The sequence below is a fragment of the Lipophrys pholis genome, assembly GCF_963383615.2.
Source record: "Lipophrys pholis genome assembly, chromosome: 15".
Lineage (NCBI taxonomy): Eukaryota > Metazoa > Chordata > Actinopteri > Blenniiformes > Blenniidae > Lipophrys > Lipophrys pholis.
In genome coordinates, this window is record NC_137642.1 from 27,422,045 (window position 1) to 27,435,106 (window position 13,062).

Genomic DNA, 13,062 nt, shown 5'->3' on the forward strand with positions numbered 1-13,062 from the left:
GGTTCCTCTCATTTGGGTGCTTTAGTTTTAATTGAATCACACATGAATGACGTTAATAGCACATGTTGTGCATATAGAGAGTACTATCTATATACAGTGCACGTCTCTATAGCATTAGAAGAGCGTGGTGTGGAGAAATAGAGCGTTTGCAGTATTTGGAACTTGAAAAAAAAGAGGATGAATTTAAGAAAATACAATATATTTAAATGATAAATCAGATTTTTTGGGGGTTGGGCTTGACGTTTAAAACCTGCACATGGTTATTATGTTTGTTTTAGTGTGAATCTAAATGTTTTTACTGCCACCAGAGTTCAACATGTTTTAAATTAAAAGTTATTCCGTTGCTTTTTATTTGAACAAATTAGAAAGAACAGACACGACGTGAACATAAAAAATAAAAATAAAACCATAAGCAAAGGAAGGATAATTGATTTTATATGAGCCCGAGTTGCTGTTTTTACAAGAATCTAAATATACATTTCTACACACAGGTGCGTCTCTAAAAACTAGGAATATTTATACTAATATAAAAATGAAATGTTTAAACATTTTTCAAATTTCTAATCTGGACTAACAAATCACAAATTATTGGAATCTTTTTTTTTGTATTTTTGGAATAATAGGTCAAACCTAAACAATAACACTGAATTATTTTGAGGCTTTTTTATCATTTTTTTTTTATGTTATTTTTTTTTTTGTGACGCGCCTGAGACTCAGTAAACACTAAGCCATTCCTGACACCGGCCAGCAGAGGGTGCTGCAGAGCAACATTAAAACATCACGTGTTTTAATGTTCTCCATTCTACCGGGCAACAGTCTCCTTCAAAGTTAAAGCTTTTTCCTTCACGGTATAGAATTCTGCTGCAGTTGCATTGAATGAAATCTAAATTTCAAGAGTTTCTAAAGTCCCAGTTGTGTTTTCCTCGTCTGTTTGCTGGAGCGTCGGAGTTTCTCTGTAGAGCAACTGTTCTGAAGATGTGTGTCGCTCCGTACGCCTCCACTTTCTTTCTTTCTTTCATCTGGAACGACGTGTCTTCATGTGGCGTGTTTAGAGACTTTCTTCTGTCGAGAAGAGCGAATAAATCTTTCACTCTTATATGAACCTGACTGGCTGCTTTGGAACAGGCAAACATAACAACACGGCATAACTAACTTATTACACTGAATTACACTAATTTGAGGATTTGTACGATTTTAGATCCCACAAATTACTTAATTCCAGTCCGGTTACAGCCTCGTTTACAAAACATGTCCAGTGAAAACACAGAAACGTTTAACATTTACATATTTTTCTTTTTAAATATTATTATCACAATTGTTTCTGCAACACAAAAATCATTGAATAATAAATAAATATGTAAAAAAAAAAAAATACACCAAGTGTATCCTAATAAATGATTTTGTTTAGTTATGTAATATATATTAAAAAAAAAAAAAAAAAAAAGCACTGTAGTTTCTATTTTTAATTCATCATGGACTTTAGGACACTGCCGTCTAGCGGTCTGATCGTGTAACTACAACCCCAAAGTACAAACCAAAAAGTTTTTTATTTATAATTTTTTCCTTGTTTTGGGACGAATAATGGTCTTGTTCTAAAGAATAAAGACAATATTTGAGGATTAAAGCTTGTAAAAGTGTACAAGTCTGTGGTGTGCCATGTGATCCGCGCCGAGCCCCGGGCAGAATGTCACCCCGTCATTCGTGTCCTGTTCCCGGGTAAAGCGACACCTCCGCCCCTCGTCGGCCTGTTGCCCCGCCGGGGGGTTTCCCCCTCCGCTTAAATCCAGGCCGAAGGCCCCGGAGCACGGAGAGCCTCCACCGGCTGCCTGCAGACATGCGCTCCGTGGCCGGACTCGCTGCCATCGTGGCGGCCGCGACCGTCTACCTCTACCTGCTGTCCACGCACCTTCCCCCGGGGCCGGAGCGCCTCCAGCCGGGGCCAGCGGAGCACCTTCCCCCGGGGCCGGAGCGCCTCCAGCCGGGGCCAGCGGAGCACCTTCCCCCGGGGCCGGAGCGCCTCCAGCCGGGGCCACCGGAGAACCTCCCCCCGGGGCCGGAGCGCCTCCAGCCGGGGCCACCGGAGAACCTCCCCCCGGGGCCGGAGAGGCTCCCCCCGGGGGAGCAGGACGAGGACCCCCCGGAGTACAGGTACCAACACCCTGGAGAACTTTCAACATTATATCTCTGCATTTAATTAGATTATTTTTTATATTATTATTTATATATATATTTTTTAAAGAAATATTTCATGTTTGCACTAATTTTCTTTTATATTCTTCTTTTTTTAACTGCAAAAAATCCCCATAAATAAAATTATGATTAAATTATTGAATAAATGAATATTCTAAATTAGATTTTCTTATTTTCCTCATTCAAGCAGTGAAACTTCACTATAATCTAGATTCTTTGGCACAAACTCAACTATTTTTTTGGATATTATTCATATTTTATGGTCATTACACAAACCAAAACAATTTCTGTTAATTTATTTTCCCCAGAGTCCAAAATGAAAACCATTAAAGCCTAAACTTTTTCTTTACACAGTTACCCACCTCCAGTATTTGATATTTTATCCAGTATAATGTCGATGCTTCCTGATTAACGGTAAAGACGAACTTCCATCGGTCTCATTTGAAAGGCAGGAAGCTTGAACCTGTTCAGCAGTTATCGCTTGGAAAACGACCCAGACACATAAAATCAATGAGTCACAGGTGAGGAGCTGCCCTCGCAGCTTTGTGGACCCAATCCAACTCAAGGATCAACATCCAAGACCAAGAGAACCTTTATTGTGACTTTCCACCAAATCAAATTCAACTGGAGCCTCAAGACATGTTTAACCTTTAAAATGAGGCGAACGCAGCTTCTAGAGTTTCATTCATGCAGCATTTATCCTCCATTTATGAAGCTTCAATTACAGGACGGTTAACGCTTCATTTTCAGCTTTTTGTACCTGATTTGATCAGTTTCACCTTCTTTTTCTGCATTTTTGAGATCATTTTGACGTTTTATCTGTTTTAATCTGAGTCATTAAAGGTTGTTTTTTTTTACATATAATTGTGTTTCAGCCACAGGTGGCAGACCCCTGGTCCTACCGAGTCTATCAGGGAAAGTTCAACAGAAACATGAGAAAAGCACAGAAACTGAACTAAATGTCCCGTATGGAGCCGACAAGTCTATTTTAAAATCAGTCGGTTCACAACCGAAACCCCCCCCGGATTTACTTTCCTCCTGCTGAGCGAGGCTGGGTGGAGGATGAATCATGAGGAAAGGCAGTGATGGAGGAAACGCCATCTGATTGGAGTGTCTCTGTGTCTCAGACGCCAGGAAGTAAACAAACAAACAAACAAACAAACAAACGAACGAACACTCTTGATGACGACGTGTCTGTGTGGCTCTTAAATAACGTTTCTATTAAGCACATCTCGTCTTCTTTCTTCATCTTTCTCCAAGTACAGAGTGGTTGCGTTACTCCCCCGTGTGTGTGTGTGTGTGTGTGTGTGTGTGTGTGTGTGTGTGTGTGTGTGTGTGTGTGTGTGTGTGTGTGTGTGTGTGTGTGTGTGTGTGTGTGTGTGTGTGTGTGTGTGTGCGTGGTCAAACTAGTATGTCGCAATGTGCCAGACGGGCGAGCGTGCGGTCGTCGAGAGACGATAGAATAACGCCGACTAGGACGCTCTCGGGCCAAGTGCGGGAACTCGTGCGTGCGTGTGTGTGTGTGTGTGTGTGTGTGTGTGTGTGTGTGTGTGTGTATACATACACACACACATTAGGACAGAATAGGATGAAGGGATGTTTCTCATCATGTTGAGGTGAACTGCTGTTTAAGGTTTAGTTTAGGGTTAGTTTAGTTTAGTTTAGGGTTAGTTTAGTTTAGGGTTAGTTTAGGGTTAGTTTAGTTTAGTTTAGGTTTTGTTTAGTTTAGGGTTTGTTTAGTTTAGGTTTAGTTTAGGTTTAGTTAACTCTTCTTATGACTCAGGTTAGTCTGGAGTTTATCATTTATGTCACTGTACTGCCCCCACACACACACACACACACACACACACACACACACACACACACACACACACACAGAGGTTTGAGCGCAGCATGGTGGTGAAGGTGGGGGAGCGCGGGAATACATTACGTCATTGGGAAGGCCCTCAAAGATGGCTGTGTGTGTGTGTGTGTGTGTGTGTGTGTGTGTGTGTGTGTGTGTGTGTGTGTGTGTGTGTGTGTGTGTGTGTGTGTGTGTGTGTGTGTGTGTGTGTGTGTGTGTGTGTGTGTGTGTGTGCGCGTGTGTGTGTGTGTAATCTAATATCAGGCGTGTCATCCTACATCACGTTATTCACTTGAACATTAACGAATGTTTCTGAATCTGACGTATGAAGCGACTCTGCCTTCTTCTCATAATCTATTTTATATACATTTATGATAAACAGCTGCTCAAAATACACTGTAAAAAGAATCAAATTAACAAAACAAAATCTGAGCTGACGTGTGACAAGTTCTGATTTATTTTTATATTTTTAGTTATTTAATAATTTATGACATATTTATTCCGAAAAAAAAACCTAAAACACAAAACACACTCTAAATGGTCTAAAGTGACTTTTAAGTCGTAACTTAAAACACATATCTTTGTTTTCTGACATGAGCTGAGGTGACGTGTGTTCGGTACATGCAACAGGTTTAAAAAACATTTTCACCTAAAACTAACGCAGACGCTCATTTTCATATAACTTCGAGTTTCTTGCTTTTTTTTTTAAAGTTGAATTTACAAAGAATAAGTCGTTAGATTAGCATCACAAAATTTAAAACAATTTATAAAAAAATAATCACATAAATTGTGTTTTTAATCTTTTAATAATCCACCATAATTGTTGTACATTATTTAACATGACTACAAGTATTAAATCTAAATAAATGCAGTGGATTTGGTAGTGAAAGGGTTAATCATGTGCAGAGAGACGTAAACCCCCCCCGCAGGAGTCTCCATTACTGAACCCCCCCCCCAGAATACTGTACATACATCTGTGCAGTTTCATGTGTCCAACAAGCGCTTACACATCATCGTCGTGTGTGTGTGTGTGTGTGTGTGTGTGTGTGTGTGTGTGTGTGTGTGTGTGTGTGTGTGTGTGTGTGTGTGTGTGTGTGTCCTCCTCCCTTCCCAGCTCGCTATTTCCGTCCTCAAATCAAATGTATCCCGTTTCCCTCCCACTTGCCTCGGGTGTTGTTTTTAATCCACGTTTTTTTGTTCTTGTTATTAAACTTTAACTTTTATTTTTTTTTAGCGTTAGCGTTAGCGTTAGCACGACGTCTGTTTACATGAAAACGATGTCGGACGTGTCCAGACGGGTCCAAAGTGTCTTCTTTCTCTCCTTGTTTTTTTAAAAGAATTTCCATCCACTCGTCACTATGGACACTACTCAGAATGGTGTAGTACACATGCCAGGCCTTTAGGTGGCACTGTGACAACAGAGATATACCAAAAGCGTAGGAGAAGACACGGCGCATTAAAAGACAAGTCCTCACATCTGGCCTTATTAAAGTGACGAGCATCAGCAGCTTCTGCAGCAGCATGTAGTCCGCCATGTTGTTGTTGTTAAGTGACATCACGGAGAGGGGGGGGGGCGGGGTGATAGGTCGAGAGGCGGGGCCATGACATCATCGTTTTCAGCTAACGTGCATCTTGTCCGTTCACGCGATCACATCGAATTTCAAAAATGATTCCAGGCTCCTAAAACGCCACGTCGTGCGGATGATGGGCCAAAAACGATGCGGTTACACGAAAACAGCGTTGTCGTGGCGACGGGCCCGTAGTTAACTTGCTGGACCACACAGTGGCGCCGTTTTCCCGCGCGCCGAGAACATTACGCCGAAAACATTGAAGCTCCTTTAAACCGTCTTTCTTCGTCGTTTTTTGTGTTTTTAACTCAGAAATAAAATGTTTTTTCTCACGGAGGTGCAGCATCACTTAGAAAAGTTGCGTTTCCCTCCCCGGTTGCCATGGAGACGACGCTGCGTTTCCAGTGGCTCCGAGCTCCGTGAACGTGACGGCCGAAACGCAACGAAAGTTTTTTGGGGTTTTCACGTGAAAAAGTTGCGCAAACGAGGCCCGAATGAAGAACAGGAGAAAAAGAATACATCTCTGCACTCTACATTCAAATGTAAAGAAAAACAAACTAGAGCTACACTCGGTAGAGCGCCGACCTTCACCGACGCCACATTTGTTTGCTGAACCGAGTTAGCATCGCTGGCATTATAACCGTTAGCTCATATCGGCGCTAACTAGCCTGTCAGGTAGCTACGTCACTGCGTTAAAACACTGAGCAGGGAGCGTCTCCATGGCAACAGACGCTGATCTCCTTTGATCTCCTCCATGAGGCGCCTCTATCATCTGCTTCGTACGTTTTCACAGTTTTTTTTTAAGGATTTGGAATTTGTTATTTTGCTTCCGTGAGCTCAGGATCGGCTAACGGCGGCGTTCTCGTCCTCGTGTCTGTCCAGGCTGAAGTTCCCGTCGGACCTGGAAGAACTGCGGGACCTGGCGGAGCTGCTCAAGTTTTACAAGCGGGAGCACTACGGCTACGTTCTGCTGCTGTTCTGCAGCGCCTACCTGTACAAGCAGTCGTTCGCCATACCGGGATCCTCTTTGCTGGTGAGACGACTCGCAGACGATAGCGACCAAACGCGTAGCGGCGATACGCAGTTCCAACAACTTCCTGCACGTTTTAATGGACTCGTTCATTCGAGACATAAATTAATAAATTAAATGTAAAATGTGTTTAGTGTTTGGTTTCTGACTCGTTTACACGACAACGGTGCTCCGAGCCACTGGAAACGCAACTTTTCAAAAAATTATTTGGACAGTCACTGTAATAACAATCCAACGTGGTACTTTTATTTTGATAGTCACCATAATAACAATCCAACTTGGTGGTCAGTCCACTAGAATGACCGTGTTTGTGCTTTCATCACAAAAACTAGAGCTACACTCGGTAGAGCGCAGACCCTCACGAACGCCGCATTTGTTTTTGCGGAACAGAGTTAGCATCGCTAGCATGTTAGCCGTTAGCTCGTATCGATGTCAGGCAGCTACATCAGTGAGCGGCGGCACACAGATAAACATCGTTTCTGGATACTTGCCGAACCGAGACATTAGCTTCGGGCTCCGGAGCGTCTCCATGGCAACAGACGCTGATCTCCTTTATGAGGTGCCTCTCCCATCCGCTTTGTATGGGACTTTTTTTGGCGGTTTTTTTGCGTCTTTATTTGGAAACAGTTAGACGTCAACGTCCCAAATTCAAACCAATTGGTCCTTGGATGATGACAAATCATCCCTGAAGATTTCATGTGGAGTAGTTTTCATGAAAAGTTCGTCAATTACATACATACAAACCAATAAATAAATAAAATAAATACACGCAGACGAAAACGTAACCAGCTTTTGTTTGGCGACGGTAACAACGGCACCACCTCGTGGAGCCGACGTGCTAATAACTGCATCGTTTTCAGCGTTTATGCCGTTTCCATGGAAACGGATCTGGTTTTTTCAAAACGTTGCCGCTCAAACATGAAATAGTTAAGAGTTGTATTTTCAGAGTGGCTTTGCTCCTCCTGCACACAAATTGTCTGCCATTTATTAATTCACGTATTATTTAATTAGTCTGGTTCTCATTACGTTGGCCTCAGATATACCCCGGTTCCGGTTCACACACTCTTTCTTGCCACTTGAGAGGTAAAGGCCCGCTGCTTTGTGCTCCCGCCCTCCAGAACATGCTGGCCGGGGCGATCTTCGGACCCTGGGTGGGTCTGTTGCTGGCCTGTGTGCTGACCACCTCCGGCTCCACCTTCTGCTTCCTGCTGTCCAAAGCCTTTGGGAAACAGCACGTGGTCCACTTCTTCCCGGAGAAAGTGGCCCTGCTGCAGAGGAAGGTAGGCCCGGCGGACCACAGTACAGAACTACTCCCATTACTTCATCAAGCAGTACTTGTCAGCATCTTTTCAGGGGCTGAGGTGAGATTTGAGAGAAGCAGGAAACTAAAACATACGAGAACATTTTATATAGGTTAAAAAGTAAAAACTGACAGAACAAGAGCCACTTTAATGACTCGTCGTCTTTTTTCCTATTGATACCTGTAGAACAGCTGCGAACACTAAACGTCCTGTGTTGTGACTGTAAATTACAGACAGAAGCAGCTCACTGGAGCCTCTTTATATTTTTTATTATATGAGAACATTAAGTGACAGTAAATGTTTTTAACTGCATTTTTAACATGTAATGTCAAGTAGCCTTGGGTGTTTTAAAGGTGCTGACAAATAAAATCTATTATTATTATTATTATTACTACTACTAACCGACTCCAGCGAGGAAGGAGCCCCGTTATTTCATCATGAAAACATGAACGCCTCCTAAAAGCCGCTAATTTACTTGTTTTGTTATTCTTCTATCCGTTTGTAACATTTTCCTCATTTCTGTTCCTCTAACATTTGTCCCCGTCTTTCCTCCCATATCAGATATAACCTATTTTTTTTACATCTTTATTTTGAAAGATCTCAGTGTTCTCTCACTGTTGACCAAGCCAGTGATTAAAATGATAAATTCATGCTGCTGAGAAATGTCAGTCATTCATAAACAGACATTAACTTCCACAACAACGATTCACAAAACTTTAGTGTCAAAGTTTCAACATAAAAGCTTGTATAAGACATTTCTATCTTTTCTTTTTTTTAATGTTTTTTGGATCCTCTGACAGCCACATAATCTTTGTTTCACATTTCCATGGCAGCGTTTCAAAAAACGCAGAAAGAACAGAAACACTGAAAACGATGTAGTGAGCATGTTGGGCCACTAGTTGGTGCTGTTAGTTGTTTGTGTAATGGAACCACAGCTGCAGGCCAAACTTTAGTTACTGAAGTTAATGTCCAAATCAAAATTCACAGTAAAAGTGAGTTTTAGGGATAATTAGTTTTGAAATAACTGATAACTTTTTTCCATTAATAGATTGAGGACACGTTCATATCGATCACTTTCTTGTGCCAATAGATCAAAATTTTACAAAAAAATATTTACACACTATTGAGTAATTTCTTAAAGGAGTCATACTATCCAGATGTTCTCCTCCTCCTCCTGTTCACCTCCTCCTCCTGTTCTCCTCCTCCTCCTCCTGTTCTCCTCCTCCTCCTGTTCTCCTCCTCCTCCTGTTCACCTCTTCCTCCTGTTCTCCTCCTCCTCCTCCTCCTGTTCTCCTCCTCCTCCTCCTCCTGTTCTCCTCCTCCTCCTGTTCACCTCTTCCTCCTGTTCTCCTCCTCCTCCTCCTGTTCTCCTCCTCCTCCTCCTGTTCCTCCTCCTCCTCCTCCTGTTCCTCCTCCTCCTCCTGTTCTCCTCCTCCTCCTCCTCCTGTTCACCTCCTCCTCCTGTTCTCCTCCTCCTGTTCACCTCTTCCTCCTGTTCTCCTCCTCCTCCTCCTGTTCTCCTCCTCCTCCTCCTGTTCTCCTCCTCCTCCTCCTGGTCGCTCCAGAAACCTTCAGTATTCTAAGTTTCTAGCTCCTCCTTGATTTTCCCTCCATTTGAATATTGGATCATAGGAGCTACATTCAGAATCTGCTGTGTCTGTGTGAGCTGGACTGGCTCCGCCCACACATGCCCATCTTGGGAAGAGGAGGAAGTACTTCCTCTCGTGGTGCCATGTGCCAGAGCGGAGCTGCCTGATTGTGGGAGGAGTCAAAGGGAGTGGCCTACCTTGATTGGGATTGGCTAAACCCCCGATGACACTATATAGGGTTTGATTCTGATTGGCTGGTTGGAGCAACACACTTTTTAAAACCTGAGACAAGCCAGGGAGAGAGAGGACAGACTGTCTTCACTTCTGGGACGTCAGTCCAGGTATGGGGACGAGTAGTACTGCTGGAGAACCTTTGACGACCTCATGACGATGGTCATTTTTATCTTTTTAAAGTTTCTGACTTCCTTCCTGTTCATTTCATTTTCCCAGCTTCCTGTTTTCATTCTCCTCCCCGTCTCTCTCTCTCTCTCTCTCTCTCTCTCTATCTCTCCTCACTGTGTCAGGCGGAGGAGAATCGTAGCAGTTTATTCTTCTTCCTCCTTTTCCTCCGATTCTTCCCAATGACTCCTAACTGGTTCCTAAACATCACCTGTCCCGTCCTCAACATCCCCATGTCCATTTTCTTCTCCTCCGTCTTCATCGGTGAGACCAAACGCACAACCAGCAGGCGAGCGGTGACGCGAACGCTGCTCGCTCGCCCGCTCACTCTCTCTCTCTCTCTCTCTCCTCCAGGATTGATCCCCTACAACTTCATCTGTGTGCGTACGGGCTCCATCCTCTCCGAGATCTCCTCCCTGGACGACATCTTCTCCTGGGCCACGCTGGCTCAGCTGCTGGCCATCGCGCTCATGGCGCTGCTGCCCGGAGCGCTCATCAAGCGCTACGGCCGGGCCCACCTCAGGGTGGACGGCATGGACAGCAACGGCACCGGCCGGGACCGGAAGAGGCGGTGACGGTGGGCGGAGAGAGGACCGAAAGACGGCGCCTCCCCGGCAGGCATGTGACCTTTACCTCCACCCCCCGGCCTTGTGATTTCTGTAAGGTCACACCGACCAGCGGCCCGTCGTCCGTTTGGTACGATCCGTTCTGAACCCGATCGGGTTACACCGGTCTCCCAACAGGTCACCCTTCACAGACGAGCCCTAAAACAGGTTTTATGGTCAGAAACACTCTGAAATCAGATTAATTGATGGGGGGAAACCCTACCTCTTCAGTAGAAGCCTGCAACTACTGATTATTAACCTCTGGATTATTGTTTTGTCTTTAAAATGTGAGTAAATGTTAAACTACAAACAGAGGCGTTAATGGCAACAATGGAATCGCTTATTTCCTTTGAGCAGGGATCCAAAACCTCGAAATATGAAAAATATGAAAAATCATAATGTGACAAAATAGAGCCCTAAAAAAAAAAAGATTCAACATTTCTTTAACTGGGTTTTTAAAATGAGCGTTTTTCTCACATTGAGTCTGAATTCTTAGCTTTTTAAGGCAATCTGAGCAATAGTTGCAGTAAAGCTTATTTGCAAATCTTAATTCACCCGTATTCCACTTTAGATGAATTTAGTCTTAACGACGCAGGAGGAGGCGTCGCCCTGAACGAGCCCGTCGGACTCGGCTACTCTTTCAGGGGTCAACCGAAGGTCGTGACGTTACGTAACGAAGCTGCCGAGCGTCAGACTGGACGGAGAACAAAGTTGTTCAGACGTGTTGAAAACGCGGGAGGATACTGGGAATGGAGCGACACTGTGAATCTTCCCAAACACAGAAAAACCTTAAAGGTTTTTTATTTTCACGCTTCACCAGCTTCACGTCATCTTTACTTGGATCACCAGATTTCATCCCCGTCTACGATCACATGAGGGAATAGACGAGAGACGAGGGTTTAGATCTTTCCACCGCCTCAGAAATCTCAACGCGTCACATGACGCTGCCATAAAGGAAGTTGTGAGTTAAAACGTAGATTGTGTTGCTGAAGAGCACTTTGGAACTACCTTCGTTTTGTTTAGGCGTGTCAGACTTTTGTGCAATATTGTTTAAAATGTGACTTCGTGAGAGGCGAGCTCTGGCAGAAAGTCTTTAGAGGAGAGTCTTAAAACGTAACTTCATAAAAAATAAAATAAAAATAGACGAGTGGAGCAAAGAAAGGGGTTTTTGCTCAGAGTTGAGGCGCTGATCGTCTGCTGCCGTTATCCCTGCCTGAGGAAACCAAAACACTTTCTACTCATCTGGATTGTAGTGATTTTACAACTTCCTGACATTTTCTACCTTTATATGCGTTTTGTATTTTTCAGTCTGCTTCAGTTTAGAGAGTCCAGTCATAATCGAGCTGCTCAGGACTTGAGAATGACGACAAGGACTCGAAGCGCCAAAGGTTTTGTCTCAGTGGCTGCTCTTAAAGATACGCCGGCACAACCAGTCTTATTAACGCAGCGACGGAGCTTCAAGATGAACGACGGCGGTCCAGAAGAGTCACCATGAGGCGAAGGACACAGTGGATATGAGCAGTGGACCGTGTTAGGCCTTGTTCACACGAGCCACAATGATCTTTTTTCTCCCCGACGTTTGAATAAAATTTTAAATCCGTCCACACGTCACTATGATCATGAGGCCTAAGAGCATGTAGTACATATGCCAGGCCTCTGGGGGGGGCGCTGTGACTCACCAAATACACCAAAAATGCAGAAGAAGACACGGAGCACATAGAAATATAGAAGTGGACTCCTGCTCCTCGAGAAATCCTACATATCAAGCTGTCGGACTCGCAGGCCACACCCTCTAACCACAGGCCACGCCCCCTTGCAGCCGCCACACGTCTGTAAAGTTTGAACTTTTCAACTGCGCGGCTTATTTCACACTACAAATGTTTTCAGAAATACATTTGACTGAAGTGTTTCAGTAATAAAAAGAGAGTTTGTGTCCGAGCCGCCATGTTGGTCTGGTTTTAACTGCAGGAGCCGAGTGATGCGTTCAGGGGCATCACGTAACTCCGCCCTCTGACATGCTAACGAGCTGCGGGGCTCGTACAGTCGCGAGGCTACATGCTAAATATGATTAAAATATGACTGATGGATGAAAATAGAATCAACGATCCACTCTAACAACTCACCGTTGGGTTTGTGAGGACCGAGGAGTTCAGGTGGTTGCCGGTTTGATTCCAGCTCGCACTCTGTTCACGTGTCCATGAGAAAGAGTCCGTTGATGGGTGAATGTGACTCCTCATGCAAAGCATGCTGGGACTGCTGGAGCAGGAAGTGAAGTCTGTTTACCTTCCAGGTCAGACTTCAAGGTTAATGAGAGATTTTCCTGTTCTGCTTTTCTTTGACCAAGTTGTTAAAAACTTTAAAAACACAGAATATCCCAATCTAATTGGGAATAAAAACCCTCTTGTTTAAATCCACTCTGTTCCTATTAGTGGATGTTTTTGTCTTAAAGAATTAAACCGTAATAAACTTCATGATTTCTCTGCACAGTTTGAACCTTTGTTTTTTTTTCATGCAGGATGTCTTGACGAGAAACAGAG

The 13,062-nt window shown here is 43.9% G+C and overlaps 1 protein-coding gene across 2 annotated transcripts; it reads left to right on the plus strand.

Moving 5' to 3' along the window:
• Positions 1-1,721: 1,721 nt before the first annotated feature.
• On the plus strand, positions 1,722-13,015 carry LOC308120817 (transmembrane protein 41A-B-like). 2 transcript variants are annotated; one of them, XM_080481662.1, is made up of 6 exons: positions 1,722-2,148; positions 6,484-6,634; positions 7,750-7,911; positions 10,046-10,184; positions 10,275-10,538; positions 11,834-13,008. In XM_080481662.1, the coding sequence occupies exons 1-5, from the start codon at positions 1,835-1,837 to the stop codon at positions 10,493-10,495; spliced, it is 987 nt and encodes a 328-aa protein (XP_080337788.1). In that variant the 5' UTR covers positions 1,722-1,834; the 3' UTR covers positions 10,496-10,538; positions 11,834-13,008. The 2 variants fall into 2 exon arrangements, with proteins under 2 accessions (XP_080337788.1, XP_080337787.1); XM_080481661.1 differs by having other exon boundaries at positions 10,275-13,015.
• The last annotated feature ends 47 nt before the right edge of the window (positions 13,016-13,062 follow it).

Excerpts from the sequence above, each read along its gene's own strand:
- LOC308120817 (XM_080481661.1), top strand. The coding sequence starts at position 1,835 with ATGCGCTCCGTGGCCGGACTCGCTGCCATCGTGGCGGCCGCGACCGTC. Across the intron at positions 2,149-6,483 it reads GAGGACCCCCCGGAGTACAG|GCTGAAGTTCCCGTCGGACC; the intron begins GTACCAACACCC and ends GTGTCTGTCCAG. Across the intron at positions 6,635-7,749 it reads TACCGGGATCCTCTTTGCTG|AACATGCTGGCCGGGGCGAT; the intron begins GTGAGACGACTC and ends CCCGCCCTCCAG.